This window comes from Taudactylus pleione, unplaced genomic scaffold (assembly GCF_031769625.1).
Source record: "Taudactylus pleione unplaced genomic scaffold, aTauple2 ptg000781l, whole genome shotgun sequence".
Classification (NCBI taxonomy): Eukaryota; Metazoa; Chordata; class Amphibia; order Anura; family Myobatrachidae; genus Taudactylus; species Taudactylus pleione.
In genome coordinates, this window is record NW_028285183.1 from 4,167,352 (window position 1) to 4,190,207 (window position 22,856).

The window sequence follows — 22,856 nt, forward strand, 5'->3', positions numbered from 1 at the left end:
TTTTGAACTGGCAAATAAAATTTTATAAAAGGAAAAAAAAAAGAGTGCGATACTAATATAAGATATAAATATAAACTCCACCACTTCCCTCTGCATCAAAGCATCTAGACTGATATATTGAGAATACATTCTTTGGGGAAGTCCTCATTGTTTGCCCATCTGCCTAAGTCATGTAATACCTTTGTATGACCAAAAATACAACCGTTTCTCTAATTTTTTTTTCCGATCATTTGTTTTTTTAAATATGGCTAAAATTTGCAGGTGTTTTTTTAAAAAAAAAAATTTGCGGCGGATCATTGTTCGATATATTCCCTTTGATAAATCATTGGTTAATCCACCAAATACAACAAAGCCCTTTGTCAGGGAGAATTAGCAGCAATTAGCCAGCAATCTCTCCATGTGACATGGATTGGCCATAATACCTGCAGCTTATCACAGCAGAAAAGCTTCAGTAACTGGTTTTATGTGGTTATACACCTGCTGTAAGGCCCCACGGTCATACTGTGCGCAGTGTCCGGATTACCGGCAAGGGAATGGCGTATAACCTAATGTGCGTGTGCCAGCATTTCATTCATACACTCTCAGCATTGAGGATATATATATAATTATACTCCAGTGTAATCTTTGTCTTTAAGCAGTAACCGCTTTGGAATAACAAACACTTGCCAGGAGAATTCCAGTAGAAGAACATTATTAGAATCTGGTCACCCCAGAGATACGGAAGCAGAGAATAGAGACTGAGGATGTGCGATCTGTCACTAGACTATGAGGCCCAATTATTAATGATCGCAATGTGATCTGGGCATGGTATTACCAGGGGCTTTGAAAGGAGCCCGCCCCTGCGATGTGCCGCGAGTGCTGTCGGGGCTACCGCTGACTGCACTTGCGCGACGACCATTGCCGGGGGAGGGTTCCTATGGTTTTGCGCTGTATAGCCCATCTTCAGATGGCGTTCGCTGCGGGGGGCCTATATCAGGAATGCATTGCATGGCGGATGTTGGTAAATCTGACAGCATCGCATCCCCCATAGAGACCTATAGGAGGGATCGCAGCAAGTATCGGAGATATCTGCTGTGGCTTCTCCATACATTCGGGGAATACTAAATATTTGCAGCTACCCCCAAAAATGGGTGTTTTTGGGGAATAAACCAGACAATATTTAATGATAAATGGGTCCCTCTGTGTATTATTAGACTTTGGTCACTGGTAACTGGACCGTTAATACAAACCGGCAATGTACGATCTGTTCCTGGACTATGGGCCTGAGACGGATGCAATATCGCTAGTTACGTACTTTGCGCGGTTGTTTGCCGTTACGCATGTGTGTAAGCCGCACTGCCAAGGTGCAGCCATTGAATTGCGACTACATTTGCACAGAGGATTCACTTGCAAAGTGAGTGACAGGTAGTCAGCGTTTGGAGGGGGGGTATGTAGGGAGGGGGGGGAGGTAATGGGGGATGGCTAGAGAAACACAGACGTTTCAGTTGCGTTTAAACACTGATTTCTGGGTGTGCATAAATTAGCCGCTGCCTTCTTGCTGGCAGCAGGAGAGGCCTCTGTGTGTCTGGAGACCGCTGTGACTGCAGGAGAGGCCTCTGTGTGTCTGGAGACCGGCTGTGACTGCGGCAGCGGGAGAGCGCTATGTCTTCAGGAGAGGCCTCTGTGTGTCTGGGGACCGGCTGTGACTGTGGCAGCAGGAGAGGCCTCTGTGTGTCTGGGACCGGCTGTGTCTGCAGGAGAGGCCTCTGTGTGTCTGGGGACTGGCTGTGACTGTGGCAGCAGGAGAGCCCTCTGTGTGGCCTGGGACCGGCTGTGACTGTGGCAGCAGGAGAGCCCTCTGTGTGGCTGGAGACCCACTATGTCTGCAGGAGAGGCCTCTGTGTGGCCTGGGACCGGCTGTGACTGCGGCAGCGGGAGAGCGCTATGTCTGCAGGAGAGGCCTCTGTGTGTCTGGGGACCGGCTGTGACTGTGGCAGCAGGAGAGGCCTCTGTGTGTCTGGGGACCGGCTGTGACTGTGGCAGCAGGAGAGGCCTCTGTGTGTCTGGGGACCGGCTGTGACTGCGGCAGCAGGAGAGGCCTCTGTGTGTCTGGAGACCGGCTGTGAATGCGGCAGCAGGAGAGGCCTCTGTGTGTCTGGGGACCGGCTGTGACTGCGGCAGCAGGAGAGGCCTCTGTGTGTCTGGGGACCGGCTGTGAATGCGGCAGCAGGAGAGGCCTCTGTGTGGCTGGAGAGCGCTATGTCTGCAGGAGAGGCCTCTGTGTGTCTGGGGACCGGCTGTGACTGTGGCAGCAGGAGAGGCCTCTGTGTGTCTGGGGACCAGCTGTGACTGCGGCAGCGGGAGAGTCCTCTGTGTGTCTGGGGACCGGCTGTGACTGCGGCAGCGGGAGAGTCCTCTGTGTGTCTGGGGATCGGCTGTGACTGTGGCAGCGGGAGAGGCCTCTGTGTCTGGAGACCAGCTGTGAATGCGGCAGCGGGAGAGGCCTCTGTGTGTCTGGGGACCGGCTGTGACTGTGGCAGCAGGAGAGGCCTCTGTGTGTCTGGAGACCAGCTGTGAATGCGGCAGCAGGAGAGGCCTCTGTGTGTCTGGGGACCGGCTGTGACTGCGGCAGCAGGAGAGGCCTCTGTGTGTCTGGGGACCGGCTGTGAATGCGGCAGCAGGAGAGGCCTCTGTGTGGCTGGAGAGCGCTATGTCTGCAGGAGAGGCCTCTGTGTTTCTGGGGACCGACTGTGGCAGCAGGAGAGGCCTCTGTGTGTCTGGGGACCAGCTGTGACTGCGGCAGCGGGAGAGTCCTCTGTGTGTCTGGGGGCCAGCTGTGACTGCGGCAGCGGGAGAGTCCTCTGTGTGTCTGGGGACCGGCTGTGACTGTGGCAACAGGAGAGGCCTCTGTGTGTCTGGGGATCGGCTGTGACTGTGGCAGCAGGAGAGGCCTCTGTGTGGCCTGGGACCGGCTGTGACTGTGGCAGCGGGAGAGCCCTCTGTGTGGCTGGAGACCGCTGTGTCTGCGGCATCTTAGACTAAAGGGGCCTATCCATTACCCGACTTTGTGAACAATCCGACCAAAACGGGGAGGTTTTGGTCGCATTGTTCACAAAGTCGGGTAATGGATAGCCGGCAAGGACCAGCGAAGCGCGTGCACCCTGGGTCCTTGCCGTCTCCGACTATCTACTGAACATGCCCGTCAAACTGACGACGCTAGTCTGGTTTGGCATGTTTAGAGATAGGAGGTCGGGCTCCTGCACTGAATGACATTTCCGTGAACGGCGTTCAGTGCGGGCACTGCACCTCGGTGACCTGAAGGTCTGAACGCTAGACGTTCAGACTTTCAGGTCGCCTAATGGATAGGCCCCTTAACTGGCTGATGGATCTGCATTCGGTGTTTCCAGTTTTGTGCGTGAGCGACAGATGCGAGATGCTTTCGCTGGGTGTCTCTAAGCACTAAGCGGCAGGTGATTCATTAGTATATTTTTGCAATTTCCACCTGTGAGCGATCGCAGTTGCATCTCCTAATCAGGCCCTATGTGTATTATAAGAGCCTGGTCACCTCAGAGGTAACTGGGCCGATAACACAAACTGGGAATGTGCGATCTATTACTGGACTTTAGTTTCCAGTTACTGAGCCATTAAGAAGTTTCAGACCCCTGAGCCAGTGTCAGGGCTACAGCCATGGCAGGGGGGCGGTACTCCCTGCACTCGCCAATCTCTGCAATCTCCGGCCATCTCCTGTTACAGCCATACAGGCATCACGGCCCGCACAGTTCCCAGCAAATGCTCTGAAGGACAAAGCAGGGGCATTGGGAAAGCAGACCGCATGACCGTACCCGTACCCCCCCACCCCCCCCCCAAATTCCGCTATAGATCCAATGATGTAGTGTTCTGCCCCTGCCCTGAACCAAACAATCTGTTGCTGGTAGCAATAACAATCCCCTTCCTCATTATGGATGAGGTAAAGCACAGCCTGTTATTACAGAGTGAATATAGATCATATAATATCTCGTACAGTCGTCCTCAGCTGCAGCAGAATAAAGTGAAAAAAAGAAGAGCAGTTTCCAGGCAGCAAATCATAAGCTGGAAGAAGCGGCCCCTCCTGGCGGCGCTGCAGTATATAGGCGCGTTTTCTGGTAGCTAAGCGTCAGACAATGGAGGATACGGTTCCCTCTGTGCTAATAATGCTCGGGGTGGTTCTGCAGACAGGAGATAAATTCCTGGACTGGGCGACCCTCGTAGCAGATCCTATACACAGCCACGAACAGGGGGAATCTGCAAACAGAGAGTGGACCATTTGTCTCCATAGTGCTAACAATAATAATTAGCTCATTCAACGACATATTATATATATATATATATATATATATATATATATATATATATATATATATATATATAATAACATTTGTAATAGGTTTATTGTATTCCCAGTAAAAAAAAATGGGTTAAGGTAATTGTAATCATTGATGAACCAGTATACACAGTGCTTTCACATTATTCTCAATGGCAGAAATTACCGGTAACTAGATGGTAAAACAAAGGATCTAGCCACAAAAATAATCCCTGAATGGGGCTTGAGCTGTGATTATATATAAAATAATATATATAATAATAGGATATACACTGAGTGCAAAGAAAGAGTAAGAGAATGTACATAGTGTTCTCTGATAAGTTACTATTCTCTGTGTAATCCGGTAAAGGACTCCTGCAGGATAGACTTCTGCTAACAGACAACTTATTTGTTGATTAAAGTCAGTGGCCATGACTGTGAAGAGGACTTTCCCTGAAATATGGTAGCCATCAGTGAGAAACTCTTGCACAATATTTTAACCAGAGCTATTCTAGCATACAAGCAAATGCAGCATGATATGATCTAGGCATAGCTACAGTATATGTAGTATCTTATTTGGGGGTTATATTGTGTTTTAAGAAAATACCCCTAACACCTTGGGCTTTTTGTGAAATGTTTCTAGTAAAATCTGTTCTCCGTGTATGATGAGTAAACTGTGCTGTGTAACTGAAAGGCAAGAAAAGAAATTGGAAGAGGGGGGAGCTTAGATTACAGAGCAATAGATCATGGTTACAGCGGATGAGGGTGATCTTACTTGTCAATCATGTCCTTTTGTTTGAGGATCTTGTAGACCTCGGCTGAGGCCTGGGGCCCCTGCAGCTTCTGCCCATTCAGCATCTCTTTCTCCAGCTCCTCGATGGACTGGAATAATATTGCAGAAGTAAATGTATTTTCCAGCATGCACATTACCCACAGATGAGAAGTGGTTTCAGGGTCACAGCTGGAATATCATGGGACACTTATCACACAGGTCAGTATGGGATTGGGTGTAATGACCCGGATCTAGCTCAACCTCCCTAATACTACAAGGGGTAGCTGCCCTCTTGCTGACACTCACTTTCCCGGACTTGACAAAGGCTTCTGCCACCTTGCGGTTCCGGCCCCCGTAGCAGGTGGTGATGAGGTCAGCAACGCCACAGCTCTCCAGGAAGGTGCTGGTGGCAACGGAGCCTTTACAGAAGAGCCGGGCAAAAGCGATCATCTCCATGAGCCCCAGCCGGATCACCGCGGCCTTCGTGTTATCGCCGAAGTCTAGACCATCGCAGAAGCCGGCTCCCACAGCCACGATGTTCTGGTAAAGGGGGATTAATTACATGTAATAAATGCGTGGGTCGTACAAAGCACGTGTAATAAAGACATGGATCATAAACAGTACATGTGATAAAACGTGAGTCATATATAGTACATACAGTCAGATGCATAAATATTGGGACATTGACAAAATTTTCATATTTTGGCCTCTATTCACCACCACTATGGCTTTGAAATGAAACAAACAAGATGTGCTTTAACTGCAGACTTTCAGATTTAATTTGAGGGTAATTGCATCCAAATCAGGTGAACGGTGTAGGAATTACAACGGTTTCTATATGTGCCTCCCACTTTTTAAGGGGCCAAAAGTAATGGGACTATCAACTCAAAAGCTATTTCATGGACAGGTGTGGGCTATTCCCTCATTATTTCATTATCAATTAAGCAGGTAAAGGTCTGGAGTTGATTCTAGGTGTGAAATTTGCATTTGGAATCAGTTGCTGTCGACTCTCAATATGAGATCCAAAGAGCTGTCACTATCAATGAAGCAAGCCATCATTAGGCTGAAAAATCAAAACAAACCCATCAGAGAGATAGCAAAAACATTAGGTGTGGCCAAATCAACTGTTTGGAACATTCTTAAAAAGAAAGAACGCACCGGAGAGCTCAGCAACACCAAAAGACCCGGAAGACCAAGGAAAACAACTGTGGTGGATGACAGAAGAATTATTTCCCTTGTGAAGAAAAACCCCTTCACAACAGTTGGTCAAATCAAGAACACTCTCCAGGAGGTAGGTGTATATGTGTCAAAGTCAACAATCAAGAGAAGACTTCACAAGAGTGAATATAGAGGGTTCACCACAAGATGTAAACCATTGGTGAGCCACAAAAATAGGATGACCAGATTAGTTTGCCAAACAACATCTAAAAAAGCCATTACATTCTGGAACAACATCCTATGGACAGATGAAACAGATCAACTTGTACCAGAGTGATGGGAAGAGAAGAGTATGGAGAAGGAAAGGAACTGCTCATGATCCAAAACATACTACCTCATCAGTGAAGCATGGTGGTGGTAGTGTCATGGCGTGGGCATGTATGGCTGCCAATGGAACTGGTTCCCTTGTATTTATTGAAGATGTGACTGCTGACAAAAGCAGCAGAATGAATTCTGAAGTGTTTCTGGCAATATTATATGCTCATATTCAGTCAAATGCTTCAAAACTCATTGGACGGCGCTTCACAGTGCAGATGGACAATGACCCGAAGCATACTGCAAAAGCAACCAAAGAGTTTTTTAAGGCTAAAAAGTGGAATGTTATGCAATGGCCAAGTCAATCCCCTGACCTGAATCTGATTGAGCATGCATTTCACTTGATGAAGACAAAACTGAAGGGAAAATGCCCTAAGAACAAGCAGTAACTGAAGACATTTGCAGTAGAGGCCTGGCAGAGCATCACCAGGGATGAAACCCAGCGTCTGGTGATGTCTATGCGTTCCAGACTTCAGGCTGTAATTGCCTGCAAAGGATTTGCAACAAAGTATTAAAAAGTGAAAGTTAGATTTAGGATTGTTTAGTTTGTCCCATTACTTTTGGCCCCTTAAAACCGTTGCACATATAGAAACCGTTGTAATTCCTACACCGTTCACCTGATTTGGATGTAATTACCCTCAAATTAAATCTGAAAGTCTGCAGCTAAAGCACATGTTGTTTGTTTCATTTCAAAGCCATTGTGGTGGTGAATAGAGGCCAAAATATGAAAATTCTGTCAATGTCCCAATATTTATGCACCTGACTGTATATAGTCCTATATTTTACCAAATATTTGCAAATATTTGCAAAACTGAAACGCACTTTGCTGATGAAACCACATTTCCGTGCCCTATATCTGGCATGTCCTGGTACTGAGTATAGTGGTGTAACTAGGGTCTTTGGCGCCCAGAGCAAAACGAAAGATTCCAAGCGTTTAGAAAAAAAAAAAAAAAACAGGCGCAGCCGCTGAAATATGGGGGATTGTCAACATGAAACAAAATAAAAAATCAGACATTGGCTCCCACAGAAAAAAAAAAAACACACAAAATCCCCCCCCCCCCCCCCCAACAGCAAAAAATATAAAAATGGCCCCCACCGTAATAAAAAATTGGCCCCCAGAGTAATAAATAAACAAAAATACACTGGCCCCCCACTGTGAAGGAGCTCAGGGCCTGATTCAGACCAGGTCGCAAGCGTTGACCGCTCGCAACCGGGTCGATGGTGGCCCAGAGCGCATGCGCATGACCCGGATAGCGACGGGCAATCCGTCGCTCCGGGTCTCGTACCAAAGGGGGCGTGCTGTCGATGTTGAGTGACAGCACGTCCCCTTTGGTGAGCGGGCCGGGGGAGTGGCTGCCCAAACGGAGGCGTTCACGAGTGATGTCAGTGGGAGAGATTTCGGCTCTGTGAGAGCCGAAATCTCTCTGGGGCTTGCGGCAACGAGACCCTACCACAAGGGTCTCGTCGCAAGCCCAATGGTCGCGATGGTCTTGACCATCGCGACCATCTTCCTGGCTGCTCGCTATAGCTGTGGGTCACCCACAGCTATGCGAGCGGTCAAGAGGCCGCTCCAAAAAAAAAAATAGCCCGGCCCTGATTCAGAGCCTCAGTTTTCCTCTCCCTCCCTCAGCGGTGTGAGTTTATGTAGATGGAGTACCAGAGCCTTTCTCTCTCTGTCACTGAACAGGGCGCAGCACTGGGCGGGTGGGAAGGCGACTTGGCGTGCGTGATCTATGATTCATGGGTCAGGTCGCGTCTGGGCCACCCTAGAAATTCCCAGAGCCGCCCAAGTCCGATATTGCGTCGATCTGCGGACATCTCTGGCGGCACACTTGATAACTACCAGTGTACCGCGGTACAATGGATAAAATACAGTGCACTGTGCTACTCTGGATCACACTATGCTGGAAGGCGGCCGGCGGCACGAGCCCCGTTCCACCTCCCCTGGTTACACCACTGAGTAATAATACTAAACCGTCACGATTCTAAGGGACTGTCATCGTTGTAGGGAGCTGTTTCCTGCTCACCATTTTAGGAGAGGGGGCTAGGGCTGGCCTTGCACTTTAAAAGCGCCAAGCACAACCCCGTCATGATGTGGCAACACCAGAGTGTGTCCCGATTACTAATCTCCGAATGTTGGGAGATATAAGCAGGGCCGCAACTAGACCTGTACAGCTGGCGCAAGGGGTGTGGCACTGTTGCTGCCACAGGGGCACCTGGAATGGCACCGTGCAGCACGGAGAGCTGCCTGTACCCTGTACATACGTATTGCTCCGCTTCCTGGTCCCAGGCCCCTCTTCCGTGATGTGCTAGGGGCAGTGGGGTCGGCCCGGGGCACACTGATGCCATGCTGGTGCACTGGAGATGGGGAAACTTAGGGGTATATTTACTAAAGTGCAGGTTTTTAGAAGTGGAGATGTTGCCCATAGTAACCAATCAGATTCTAGCTGTTATCTTCTAGAAGGTGCTAGATAAATGTTAAGTAGAATCTGATTGGTTGCTATGGGCAACATCTCCACTTCTAAAAAACCTGTACTTTAGTAAATATACCCTAGTAACATTCACTTTCTCTACCCATGCCTCCCAACCATCCCGATGTCAGCGGGACAGCCACGATATGACGGAAGCATCCATCGTCTGACACATTCGCCCTTATTGGCGAGTACTTGGGAAATATTTTCCTTCCAGGCTTTTTTAATTTGGTAGCCTCTTGCAACGTTTCAAGCCCCGCCCCCTCTTCCCCATACCACGCCCCCTCTTCCCCATACCACGCCTCCCCCTCACCATACCACGCCTCCCCCTCACCATACCACGCCACCTTTGCACCATCCTACGTCACCAAAGACTAACAACAACAACGATGCCATATACAATGTGTAGCTATCCATATATACGGGATGAGAACAGTGTCTGAGGATGACATCACATTGTACAATCACATTGTCAGCTGCATTGCACAGACCACATTGGTCACCTCCGCCTGATATTTCATTCCAATGTGCTGCTGCGCGTCCTCCAGCTTATCTCTGCGCTGGGTCACTTATCACGCCTCCGAGGGGGGCAGAATTTACCTTCAGGGCCCCGCAGATTTCCACCGTGTCGCAGTCCTCCACCACCGTGATCCGAAAGTTTGGTGTCTGCATCAGCTCTTTAAAGATTTGCCCGTGCCGCAGGTTTTTACATCCTGTAGAGAGACAGGAGCAGTCAGCGTGGCGTCGCCGCCGCCATCAGAAATACATCCGTCGCTGTTTCTACCTGTTTATCAGCGAGTCAGCAAAAACGAAACATTATTCCACTTTATTCAGGACACGGCTGGAAAATGGAGCTGCCAGTGCGGAGAGTTTAGCAGAACGTTAGTACTGAGCTCTGTCCTTGTGATACCTGTTCTGTCCTGAGTACCTGGGAGAGAACACGCTGTACCGGCATATGTAATAAGCCCCCAGGGACTGAGATTTAACAATGGTAAATCTGTATTACAATAACCAGGTTCCGCTGATCCCATGTTACACTGTGTTCTCTACTAGTTAGCCTGTGTAAGAAGAATGGCAGGTACTATATGTCAGAGATAGGCAGCTTTCAGCTCTGCAACTCCCATGATCCTTTTGGCTAGTAGAGCATCATGGTATATATGTTTTTGTATGAATATTTGGCAGATCATTATCTTACAGAGCGCACTAGAGATCTGCAGAGCATTGCAAACTAAACAACCAGTGCGTGGTGTCATATTCTGCAGAGCACCTTAAACTTAGACACCTGGGAGTAGGTTTACTAAGCGGCGGGTTTTGCGATTCTCAACAAGTTGGACACAAAATGTAAAATGTCCATGAATGCGAAACGCGTCAGTTATTTGAATGTAATATTGCCATTTACATTACAGCGTGTTACAGAGAATATGCGGCTGGCAGAAGCCGCTGCTTAGTAAATCTAGGCCAAGGACTCCTTTCTTGTCAAACATCTGTTCTTAAGATAACTCCCTTCCTGTAAATAATTTCATCCCTGAACTCTGTTTCCTCCTATTTGTATCTCTTTGTCTACCCTAAAGTTATACAATATTATTATGTGTCTATTTAAGGACCTGTGTCCACGTTCTAGGCTCAGGTGTGAAATGTTGATACATGTTAAATCTGCCACTGTACAAAGAAGAAAATAGAACTTTATCTGGTCAATATTACTGTCCGCAGTAGGAGGAGACTGAAGTACCCGCCGCGTACAATGACATCTGTATAAATGATATAGTCATATTATTATTACCAATGGTGGTCTCACAGAATTTCTCATCGGCCACCTCGCTGGCGATGTTTGCACCCATCAGGACGCTGACTTCTATGCCCAGTTTCTCCCGTACAATGTCTGAGATCAGCTTGAGTCCGTCTGGCCCTTCGTCCACTCCCTGCACAGAACAAGGCCATCTTGTCAATCAAATAAGATTAGGTGACTGGAAATATTGTATACTGGCAAGTCCCCAGGAGGTGGCGCTGTCACCCTGCTCCCAGTACTAATTCTCTACAGCCTAACGCATGGTCATCGAAGACCACATTAGAATAATGATGCCACACAACAGTCCTAGAGGTTCTCAGAATAGCTGGAGGATTACACCTGCTGGTCAGCCTGGCTTGCGTTATATGTGAAGAGATCTGAAGCTCAAACATTATTTATTCTGCACATCGAAAGGTCCACTAACAACTTTCACACGTTTCAACCATTTATTTGGCCACCAGGGGGTGCTATTCTATTTACGTCTATGGGGCCTATGTATCATTAAACTTTTGCTGTATATTCTCCGAAAACAGCCGCAAATATACAGTATAGTATCACCCCAATGTATGAAGAGGGACTATCTTAGAGATATCTGCTGCAGTCTGAAGATGTCATTAGCTGCGGGAGAGGATTCCGCCAGCACCCTCCCCGGCAATGGTCGCCGCCAGGGGCGTATTATAATGGGTGCAGTGTGTGCGGGACACACGGGCCCCCGGGTCCAGGGGGGCCCTGCACCACACACCCTGCACCCATATTATTTTAAACTCACCTGTCCGTGGTCCTGCGTCGGATGTCAGCGCTGCTCAGAACACTGGAAATGGCTGCCGCTGCCATTTTCCGGTGTTGTGCGCATGCGCAGTAGACTCTGGGCACACTCTAGTGCCCGGAGTCTACTAATACTCCGGTGGCTGGCTAGCCGCGTCAGTCACTGCACATGTGTGGTCAGTAGACGGCGCTTCCGCCATAGTCCAGTGAGAGGAGTTAAGAGGTCACTGATGTGGTCACTCACTCCGAGCACATTGCAGGGACGGGTTCCTATCGCAGCGCCTGTCTCTGCGTGTACTATTTAATACATTTGGGCGCTATTATTGCATCCTGCAATGTGTTCATGGGCGCTAATATCGCACACAGATTGCATTCACAACGTGATTAATGGGAAAAAAACGGAATAATCAATATTTCCACCTTTCTTAAAGTGATCACAATTAGACCCCCCCCCAAAAAAAATTTAGAAACCCCTCTGGAAATAATGGGGATACTCTGTTTATGCACAAAGGTCCCCCCTCCCCTTCCCCGTTGCATTTATTCTACACATTTGAAAGCAACCTCAGCGTCTCAGAGTAGCCAAAACATTTTGGGGCAAATTATAAATGTTCCGGCTCCAGACCCGACAATTGTCATTTCTCATTCACGGAGACAGCAAATTAAAGGTTGCCGGCGTGTATTAATAACGCTGCTTTTGTGTTTGAAAATGTGGTCCCTCGTAGGTACATTTGGGGGATACTAAATATTTGCAGGTACCCCTGGAAAAAGCCTGTTAATATTAACTGATAAATAGGCCCCTCCGAGTGATTTCCACCATTGTAAATTGATGATTTATAGCTACATTTGCTTTAAATAGATTTGGCGGTCAGAAAATTAGACGTAGATTCTCCTGTCAGGTCCCCTCTATGAGGACTGTTTAATAACAATGGGGATGATTCAGAGATGCGCGCTAACCCGATGGTTAGTGCACATCTCCGATTGTGCCTCCTCTGCGCATGTAGAGTACGGGTCTGGGATCCCGCACAGAGCCCGGCAGCAGCCTCTCAGTGATTGACAGTCTGCTGCCGTTTCTGGGTGGGGAGGGAGCGACGACAGCCTTTGTTTTCCCAAACGGGGGCGTGTAACCGCCTATGGGGGGAGGGAAGAGGCCAGAGCTGACAGAGATTTCCTGCCCTCTTTTGTGCATCTGCGTTGGTCAGCTAGAGTGAGCCTATGGTCACTCAGCCGGCCCGAGGATCCCGCAGATGATCCGACGCTGCGTCCATGGCCACAGCTCGGATTAATAATGTATGCAGGAGGCGTGGTGCCTCCTGCTGCATCGCCATAATATGTGCTACCATGTTACCAGCTGTCATAGCATCTCCGTCTTAGGCCCGTATTCAATTAGGTGCGAATAGTCGGTTTCTGCGGAAAAGTCTCGCCGGTGACATCATTTCGGCCGGCAAAAACGTATCCCCGTATTCAATTCCAACGACTTTTCGCTGGTGCGGAAAGTCAATGCATTGGTATAGGCAAAAAAGATTCGCCTATGAAAGCAGGCGTAAAAAAGTGCAGAATTGGGGTTTTTGGGGTGCAAAGGTGGGGAAACCACCCTGCACTATTAGGACAGGTCCCCAAAGGTAAACTGAGTAAAAAAAAAATCATACATTTTTTAAATAACACCCCTAAAACTGAGTTTGAAAAAAGGGGCAAAAAAGTTCAAAGTTGGGGTTCAAACTTAAAAAGTAGCGAAATAGACTTTGGTTGGGTGCGTTTTTCAAGTTTTTTAAAAAACACACTTTTGCGATTTTAAACCATGCTAGCCCCCATTTTTGTGTACCCCAAATTTGCTGGGACTAGTTATTTTCATCAAAAATACTGCTAAATGTTATTCTTCACCACTTGTGCAAAGACGCTAATTCACAGCTACTGAGAGCATTCAAGTACCCCAAATACCTTCGGCAGAGCCACTCGGGGGCATCTACCATGATCCCCAATGTTAGTGCATCTTTTGGGGGGTGTCAGGCTGATTCCCCCAAATCTGACAACACTTTTCGCTTGTTTGCGTTTCACAGTGTGCCGTTTTCGCGTCCTTTGGAGTTGAATACAGGGATAAGCGGTGACACATGCAAAACTTTTCCGCAGGTAAAACCAGCGATGATGGCGAAAAGTGCTCTCAGCACCTAATTGCATACGGCCCTTAGTCTGAATCTCCCCCTTTGCTCACAGTTGCAAATGTGCGATAACACAAAACATCAGCGATTAGCGTTTATATTTCTGGTACTTGTTAGACAAATAAAGCAAATGTCTGATTGGCTGCTGTGGTTTTAGTGCAGAATTATACCATTAGCCAATGTTAGTAAATAACTGTTTCTGAATCCTATTAGAATTGGCCAAGAAAGTGATATGTCAGCTGTCATGCCCAGGGGTGCCGAGAGGGGGGCGGGGAGCGGGTACTTATTACCCGGGCCCGGGCTTGCTGGAGGGGCAGTAAAGCATCCTGAGCCCATTCATGTGTGTAGTTGCTTCTCAGCCAAGGGAGTGGGCTAACTCACAATTTTGCCTAAGAACACAGCCATGAATAAAGAATGGTACCAAACATCCTCCAAGAGCAACTTCTCCCAACCATCCAAGAACAGTTTGGTGATGAACAATGCCTTTTCCAGCATGATGGAGCACCTTGCCATAAGGCAAAAGTGATAACTAAGTGATTCAGGGAACAAAACATTGAAATGTTGAGTATATGGCCAGGAAACTCCCCAGACCTTAATCCCATTGAGAACTTGTGGTCAATCCCCAGAGGCGGGTGCACAAACAAACACCCACAAACTCTGACAAACTCCAGGCACTGATTAGGCAAGAATGGGCAGCCATCAGTCAGTATGTGGCCCAGAAGTTGAGTGACAGCATGCCAGGGCGGATTGCAGAGGACTTTAAAAAGAAGGGTCAGCACTGCAAATATTGACTCTCTGCATAAACTTAATGTAATTGTCAATAAAAGCCTGTGACACTTATGTAATGCTGTAATGTTACCTCAGTATACCATAGTAACATCTGACGCTTATGTAATGCTGTAATGTTACCTCACTATATCATAGTAACATCTGACACTTATGTAATGCTGTAATGTTACCTCAGTATACCATAGTAACATCTGACACTTACGTAATGCTGTAATGTTACCTCAGTATACCATAGTAACATCTGACACTTATGTAATGCTGTAATGTTGCCTCAGTATACCATAGTAACATCTGACACTTATGTAATGCTGTAATGTTACCTCAGTATACCATAGTAACATCTGACAAACAGGTCTAAAAACACTGAAGCAGCAAACTTTGTGATTACCAATACTTGTGTCATTCTCAACATCTTTTGGCCATGGCTGTAGAATGGACTCTGATTTGTATCTGTTCATCACCCATAAACCCACCATCATCACCCTCACCTTGATCAGAGAGATCCCGAATGCTCCACACTTCAGGTGGCCAACCAGCTGGTCGCAGATCCTAGTGATAAACTGATGGGGCACCACAAAAATCAGGATATCTGTGCCGGCTACGGCATCCACCAGTTCCGGCACGGCCACCTGATACCGTAATGCAGGAAAGAAAGAAAATATAGAATTATGTTTAAAAATAATAGTCATTAGTAGAACATAAGACATGAGATGCAACATCGCGGCCCCTCCATGGAAAATGCTCTTTTGTGATGTCATGTGTGTGGGAGGTGTTTATTTTATTTAGTAACCCCGGAGCCTTTGCCTCTACACATAGGGCCGGTGCTAGGCTTCCCTGCGCCCAGTGCCGTCCTGTGCTGCGCTGCCGTGCCTCTTCCCGCCCCCTGAGCGTTTACCCTATTACGCCAGCGGGAGGATGGGTGACGGAATTTTCCACCGGCCGTGCGATGGGGAGTTCAGGGAGAGCTGCTCTTGTCCGGGCGACGGCCATGCTAGCCCGCGCCTAGAACCGCCACTGTCTACACAGCGCAATTTAATCACCTTCTACATTATATATTATACAGAGCAAAACGCATTCTCAACCATTTTCTCCATTGATTACCAATATGTCAGTGCAATCTGCAGCGCTAGCGATGTGCTGCATATGTGTATGCCGGTTCATGCTGCTAGCCTGAAAATCACACGTGTGCAGATGCAAACATAGTCCTGCCCATAGGAGCTTACACTCTACTTTACACTGCTATTACACATTACGTACAGAGGGCCTAATTCATACCCGCTCGCGAGCGCTGAGCGCTCGCAAGCGAGTCGATGTTAGCCCAGTGCGCATGCGCGAGACCCGAATAGCGACGGCCAAGCTGTCGCTATGGGTCTCGCACCAAAGGGGGCGTGCTGTCGATGGTGAGTCACATGGGAACGCCTACCGTCTGGGGCCGGCCCCACTGACATCACTAGCGATGTCAGTGGGAGTGCTCTCGGCTCTGATAGAGCCAAAAGCACTCCAGGGCTTGCGACCACGAGACCCTACCGCAAGGGTCTCGTCGCAAGCCCGATGGTCGCGATGGTCTTGACCATCGCGACCATCTTTTGGCTGCTCGCATAAGCTGTGGGTGGTCACCCACAGCTATGCGAGCAGCCGGGAGGCCGCTCCAATATTAGGAAGGACGGCCCTGATTCAGAGCGAGCGCTATGGTCAGAGCGTCTGGCTCTGAATCAGGGCCAGAGCGCCTATGCTGCAGAGCTGTATAGTAAGGGATATAAATTGAACGTAATAAGGTAATTTAAAGAGGAAAAACATGAAATAAGTTAAATGCTCTTAAATTACTATGACCCTCATATTATACACAATGATTTTTTTATTCAATAATAAAAAGATAAGTTAGATAAAATGTTCCTTCTCTTTATAAGCCGACTGCATACAGGAGCCGAACAAAACCAGCAGGGAAAAATCTAATCCTGCTGGGGGGGGGTGTCATCTGTACTCAGCTGGGGGGGAGGGGGTCATCTGTATTCAGCTGGGGGGGGGGGGCATCTGTATTCAGCTGGGGGGGGTTCATGCTGGATATCGTTGTGGGGGTGACCGGTGTCTTAAATAGGCTCAGCACCAAATTTCTGGATCTGCGCAATCTGTAATGATCTTCTCTTGTATAGGCAGCTTATAGGCATCTCCCCCGAGCGCGCTACGCCCTATAGGACTGATTCAGATGTGGCCGCAATGCTGATATTTATGCAGCTAAGCGATTAATGGCCCGCTGCACATGCGTCACGGTCGCACTGCGCACGTGCCAAGATACCTTAGCGATGCCGCTTTCTTTACATTCAGGGACCGTTACAGGGAATGGCGGCAAAAACGCGGGCTTGTTGTGACCGTTTTTTGGGGCGCGTATCTGCCTATATCTGCGATCCCGTACGCAGGAAATATGGTGCCAGCGTCTCGGCTCTGCATGACCACTGCTGCGTGTTTGTGCGACACTTCCTAGGATCTGCGAAGCCGCCGGTGGGTGTCTACAGTACATTTCCAGGCGACTACATGCATTAACGTATTTTCGCACAGTACCTGCGTAACGGATCGCAGCTATGATAGCATTGGCGTCCACAATAATACTAATAATAATACAATATAATTAGGTATTATTATTAATAATTAGAACACCACAATTTCCGCAGCCCGGTGCAGTGCGGAATTACACAGAGTATAATGAAGGAGCACTTACCACGTTGCGGGGCAATCGGTGACCCGGTAGGTACTTGACGTTCTCGTGATCCTGATTGATAATTTCCGTCAGCTTCCGGCCCTGGACCATCTCCTCGTACACCCACATGTTCACCATCGGGTGAAAGCGGTTGGACCTTTTGGTGTTATTACCAATGATTTTAGAGATGGCGGATCCCCTGTAACACATTAATGTGCAGAAGTCGTCATCTATTTTTAATTAACGATTAACCCCTTCACCCCTGACTGCTGGACCCATAAAGTAAACAAAACCAGTAACAGCAGTGCATTATGGGTACCCTGTGCTATGACACTTTGGACGTGACGCAGAGCCGCGCGCAATGCTTATGTTCACGTATCTGAGAGGTTTTTTTTTGCAACTGCGCATATGCAAAAATCCCTAAAAGCTGCGCAGGCGTTACACACAGTGTGAGAGAAAAAAGGGCGCTGTGGCGATCCAGGCGCACGGAAGCAGAAATCTTGTGGAAAGTGATGGGAGGTGGCTAATAGTGATTGCAAGAATGGGCCGTTCAGTGGGCGTGTTATTGGAGTGTCGCCGGCGTGTCAGTGCAAGCGGCTGCGTTCTCAGACACACAGACGCAGGTATAGGAGGCCGTGGTCTGACAGAGAAACTGCCATAAGGCTGGTACAAGTTTCGATGCCGGCGTATAAAGACGCACCAATCGATATTACTGCGTGTACGGCTGCTGACAGAGGGCGTCGCAGTCCTTGCACATCCGGACGCTTTGCAGCGGCATTTGCATAAATTCCGCGAGATAGACCACCGCCAATGGACGCTGCTGCGGGCACTACTGCGGCCACCTCTGGATCAGGCCCCTGGGGAGCTCAGGCACATGTGGTCGGTTTAATATGAATGATATTGTAGTTGAATGTCTGCCGTTTCCTGAAAATAAGATGAATTCAGCTGCTTCAGCGTATATATCATTTCTGCATTTGTAGGAAAATATTTATATTCTATGTATTATGTCCCTGTACAACTCCCCTGTATTTGTCAGAACTACACCATAGACACTTTCTGCATTTCTCTCTGCCAATAACCAGTGGTCAGCATTACATTTATATGTATCCCAGTCTGTTATATCATCAGCGTTCTGGGTGAGGAAAGATGAACCCCACAACATCACTTGGCCGCCCGAGTCTTTATATAACTCCCCTCCCAACATTACATTATTCCTGGTCCAATGCTGGAGCTTCCGGCTGTGTATGTGGGCGGGCGTTACATGTGGGCTGCAAGAAGCTGGCAGCACCATCTGTGATGCCAGCCACAGTCAGTTTATAGCAATATGTCCTAGAAAACCAACTTTTGTAATCCGTGATTTACAACATGATCCCGGCGATGTCCAACCTGTACCCAAATTCGCCTCCAATAGTAACAGACATTTGTAAATGTAAACTCTTTAATAATAACTATTTCTTCATTCATTTATATATACAGCGCAGCGCATTACAGAGAATATTTGTCCATTCCCATCAGTCCCTGCCCCAGTGGAGCTTACACTCTATATTCCCTACCACATGTACACACATATACACACTTCATTCTGATTTAGAATTTTTACTAGATGGGATCAATTTTATATTAAAACACAATTATTTTATATTTGTTAATAAATGTAATCTTGAAAATTGTGGCATGGCGATGGGCACTACATTTGAACCTGTGTATGCCAATAGTTTTGTGGGAGTCTCAAAGTAACATATATATGGCTGGCAAGGCACACATTGAGATGGGTCTGAGTGCCGAGAGCCTCACCCCCTACTCACTGCAAATCTCCCCTCACTACACTAACCTTCAGAGTCAGGGGCAGAACTATGGGAGACAATGGAGGCGCCGGACGCCAGCACTGAAGGGGCACCTTCTCCATTGCCCACAATATATTCTGCCCACTTAGGGCTGTAAATATGTACCCGGAGTGTACCGTAACTGCCGCCCAATACATGGCACCTCTTCCCGGCACCTGAGAAGCCACCATAACCATATACTAGTGGAGGTATACCATATACTCAGGTGGTTTCCCCTCCATCAGTGGTATCAGGTGGTTTTCCCCTCCATCAGTGGTATCAGGTGGTTTTCCCCTCCATCAGTGGTATCAGGTGGTTTTCCCCTCCATCAGTGGTATCAGGTGGCTTTCCCCTCCATCAGTGGTATCAGGTGGCTTTCCCCTCCATCAGTGGTACCAGGTGGCTTTCCCCTCCATCAGTGGTACCAGGTGGCTTTCCCCTCCATCAGTGGTACCAGGTGGCTCTCGACTCTATCAGGAGGACTATGAGCCTCATACTAATTGCACTATACAGGTCACTATCTTATCTGTGAGTAATGTATACAGATGTGCCCAGCTGGTTTGTTGTTTGTATCGCAGCGTCTTGCGCCATGCATGGCGTGAGACGCCCTCACGCGATTGGGAATGTGCAATAGCGTCTCCATTCAATCCTATGGAGACGCAGTCCCGCGATCGCGGATGTGCAAGTGCGTCTCCATCCACATACTATATGATAGATAGATACCATATTTATTTTCCCTTTTTTAGGAGGGGTCACCAAATTATAACTGGTCTCCGGGCGTCTGGGATGAGCTTACACCACTGGCTCAGTGACATTCTATCTTGATGCTTTTTTTTTTTTTTAATTTTAATTTTATTTGCCTTTTTAAATGTAGCAGTACATAAGCATAGAAATAACAGAAAATTAATACAAAGATATAGATGAAAAATGCTAAAGTAAATAAGGAAGGGAAGGGGTGAGGAAAGGAGGGGGGGGGGTTTGCCCCAGGTCAAAAGAGAAAAAGTGTATGTGTAACATAGATTCAGTACGAATTGCTGTTGCGATCGCAGCTCCGTAATCACACGCAGAGCTGCTGCAATAATATGCTAATGTTTGTAATCACACAGCCGGCATAGAGACTCCCACTACCGCTTTCTCACATCTAGAATACCTCGCAGTCCTGCGCACACATCAGTAACATCGCGTAACATCGGCCCCTCACTCACAATTACAGCAGCTCTGACCAAGAAATTACAAGTCTCGGTAAGTACACAAACTGCGTATGCCGTCGCAGTGGATAATTTATGCACGGCCATGTAACGGCGTTCATACAGACTGGCGCGCCTGCGTTTCTCCGACCACTCCCCCATCACCACCCTGAAATGCTGACATCCAGTCACTCACTCTGCGATGGCGTTCTTTCTGTGTGCGTGATCGCAATGTGACCGTAATACTATCATGCGCACTGTGGTGTATACACATACAAAGTACACACCATAGACCGATATGCGTACGCGGTTACATTTGCGCTCCATGCTGGATCAGGCCCAATAGTCAGTAGCTGATATAAGTAACCACAAATTCAGGTATGTGCAATTAGACTATTCATAAATGCATGAGGACTATGGGGCCTATTCATCACACAATAAATGGCCGGTAACCATGAGGAAATACTATTATTCCGCATATTTAGGTTACTGGGCCAGGTACCAGAGTTTGCTTGTAGGAAAAAGCGCCATCTTCATATGGGGAGGAGATCCAGGGATGCAAAGAGGGATCCCAGCGGATCCCTCTGCCACCTCCTCGCTGCCTCCCCAGTGGCACCATTATCATACGCAGCGAGGTTTGTCACTCGTTGTGAATGATAAAACTCATTGATAAATAAGCCCCTTTATCTTTCCATAATATAGCAGACAATGTAATCACAGAGATCCGGGTCACTATCACTAATACACCTCTGTGTAACATTGTATCATTGTGCCTATAACAACATCTGTAGACAGTATTCGCTTATACCTCCTTCCCTATAGATGCCAATTGGGACATCACTGGGAATGCATTGGACCCATTGCTCTACTCCTTTAGCATTGCCTGGGCCTCTCACCTCTGGGCCCCATAGCAGCCAAACCATTAGCTGATGTGTCAGAGGCCTAAGACAGGATAACTGCAAGTTTTCTCAGTAGACCTAAAAACTGGAAAGCCGATATGCATATGACTAAGTCTTCCACCACAATTACTGCCTCATGTCACATATATTCATTGCTGACAGGTTACTGAGATTGACGTAATATGTAATTGTAAATGTTACTATTAGTTCCTTTATGTAATGCAGCATTTTAGCCTCAGTGGCCCTTTAAGTCATGTTGTATCCATGACAACAGCACTAAAACATTAGTCATCAAAGGTTGTCATTGTGACATCACTTGTGATTGTTCAACCTGGCTGAGAGCTCTGGAGTCTTATGACATAACAGCCAGACCACTGACGAGCATAAGACTTTAGTTGCATTTCTTCTTTATTGATTTAATTAGTTAGATAGTTATATATTTATTTCATTTATTTTATTATATTATACTTAGCATTAGATATAGGCATTAGGATAAGTTGTACTTATATTTTATATTTCTTTATATTTATATATATTTCATTTCATTTATTATATTATACTTAGAATTAGATATAGGCAGTAGGATAAGTTATATTTTATAAGTTTTTTATATTTATATTTCATTTATTTTATTATATTATACTTAGAATTAGATATAGGCAGTAGGATAAGTTTTATTTATAGTTTGTTATATTTTATATTTTTCTATTTATATTATTATTTTCTACTTAGAATTAGTTAGTATTTTATTATATTTTCTATATTTTTTTACTTTTTAGATAGATTTTAGTTTTATTTAGTTTATTTAGGACTTATACTCCTCAGTCTTTGCTGGCTGTGAGTGACATCAGAGCTATGGACAGTGGGTAAGTACCATAAGTCAGTCACTACAATAGTAAGCTATAGGGTGAGTAGTAATGGAGGTCACGCTGGTAATGGGATATAAATAGTGTATAGGTGACTGTGCACATAGTAGAGTCAGATATTATGCGGACATACAATACCACTGATTTCTGCCGGCCAGTATAGAGGGTACAGATTTGTAACTAAGGGTCTGCTTACTAAGCCTTGGATGGAGATAAAGTGTATGGAGATAAAGTACCAGCCAACCAGCTCCTGTCATTTTTTGTGGCATGGCAGTTAGGAGCTGATTGCTGGTACTTTATCTTCGTCCACTTTATCTCCATCCAAGGCTTAGTAAATACACCCTAACTGTGTTATAGTTTTAGATCTAATATTCTCTTTGAAAAAATAAATATAACAGAATGTATTAAGTCATAGAGCCAATATGACCCTCACAATGATTCCACATGCAAATCGTCATTTTCTGGGACAAAGTATATAAATAAGATTAAAGCACATTTACAGAGGAATGACCTGATCTGTGGGTGGCTGCAGAGTTTCTACCTGCAAAACTATTTGTATTACTATTAGCACTTAGGAGAGGCCACTAATTGGGGATTGCTGTTATGCTCTCAGTAGGATGACATTATAACCTCACATTATAACTGTTATCACTATGAGCATATTAGCCAGAACTACAATCCTGCAAAAGTAGCTGCACCCCCATTTTATGATGGCATTTCCCAAAAGCGGTATGTTACCCTCCTGTGCTGGACGCACACATAATACAGCAACCAATGAATTGCAGAGGGGCATGTAAGGATG

At 46.8% G+C, this 22,856-nt stretch overlaps 1 protein-coding gene across 1 annotated transcript in view; it reads right to left on the reverse strand.

The window, feature by feature from the left end:
* LOC148475087 (glycerol-3-phosphate dehydrogenase 1-like protein) overlaps positions 1-22,856 on the reverse strand; it is a 41,919-nt gene continuing 19,063 nt past the window's right edge. Inside the window, exons 2-8 of the mRNA XM_088457752.1 lie at positions 17,301-17,478; positions 15,076-15,216; positions 10,875-11,013; positions 9,695-9,807; positions 5,397-5,630; positions 5,094-5,200; positions 1-4,260 (exon numbers count right to left, since the gene is read on the reverse strand). Coding sequence (XP_088313878.1) covers positions 4,164-4,260; positions 5,094-5,200; positions 5,397-5,630; positions 9,695-9,807; positions 10,875-11,013; positions 15,076-15,216; positions 17,301-17,478 — 1,009 coding nt within the window. The 3' untranslated portion in view covers positions 1-4,163. The remainder of the gene's footprint in view (positions 4,261-5,093; positions 5,201-5,396; positions 5,631-9,694; positions 9,808-10,874; positions 11,014-15,075; positions 15,217-17,300; positions 17,479-22,856) is intronic.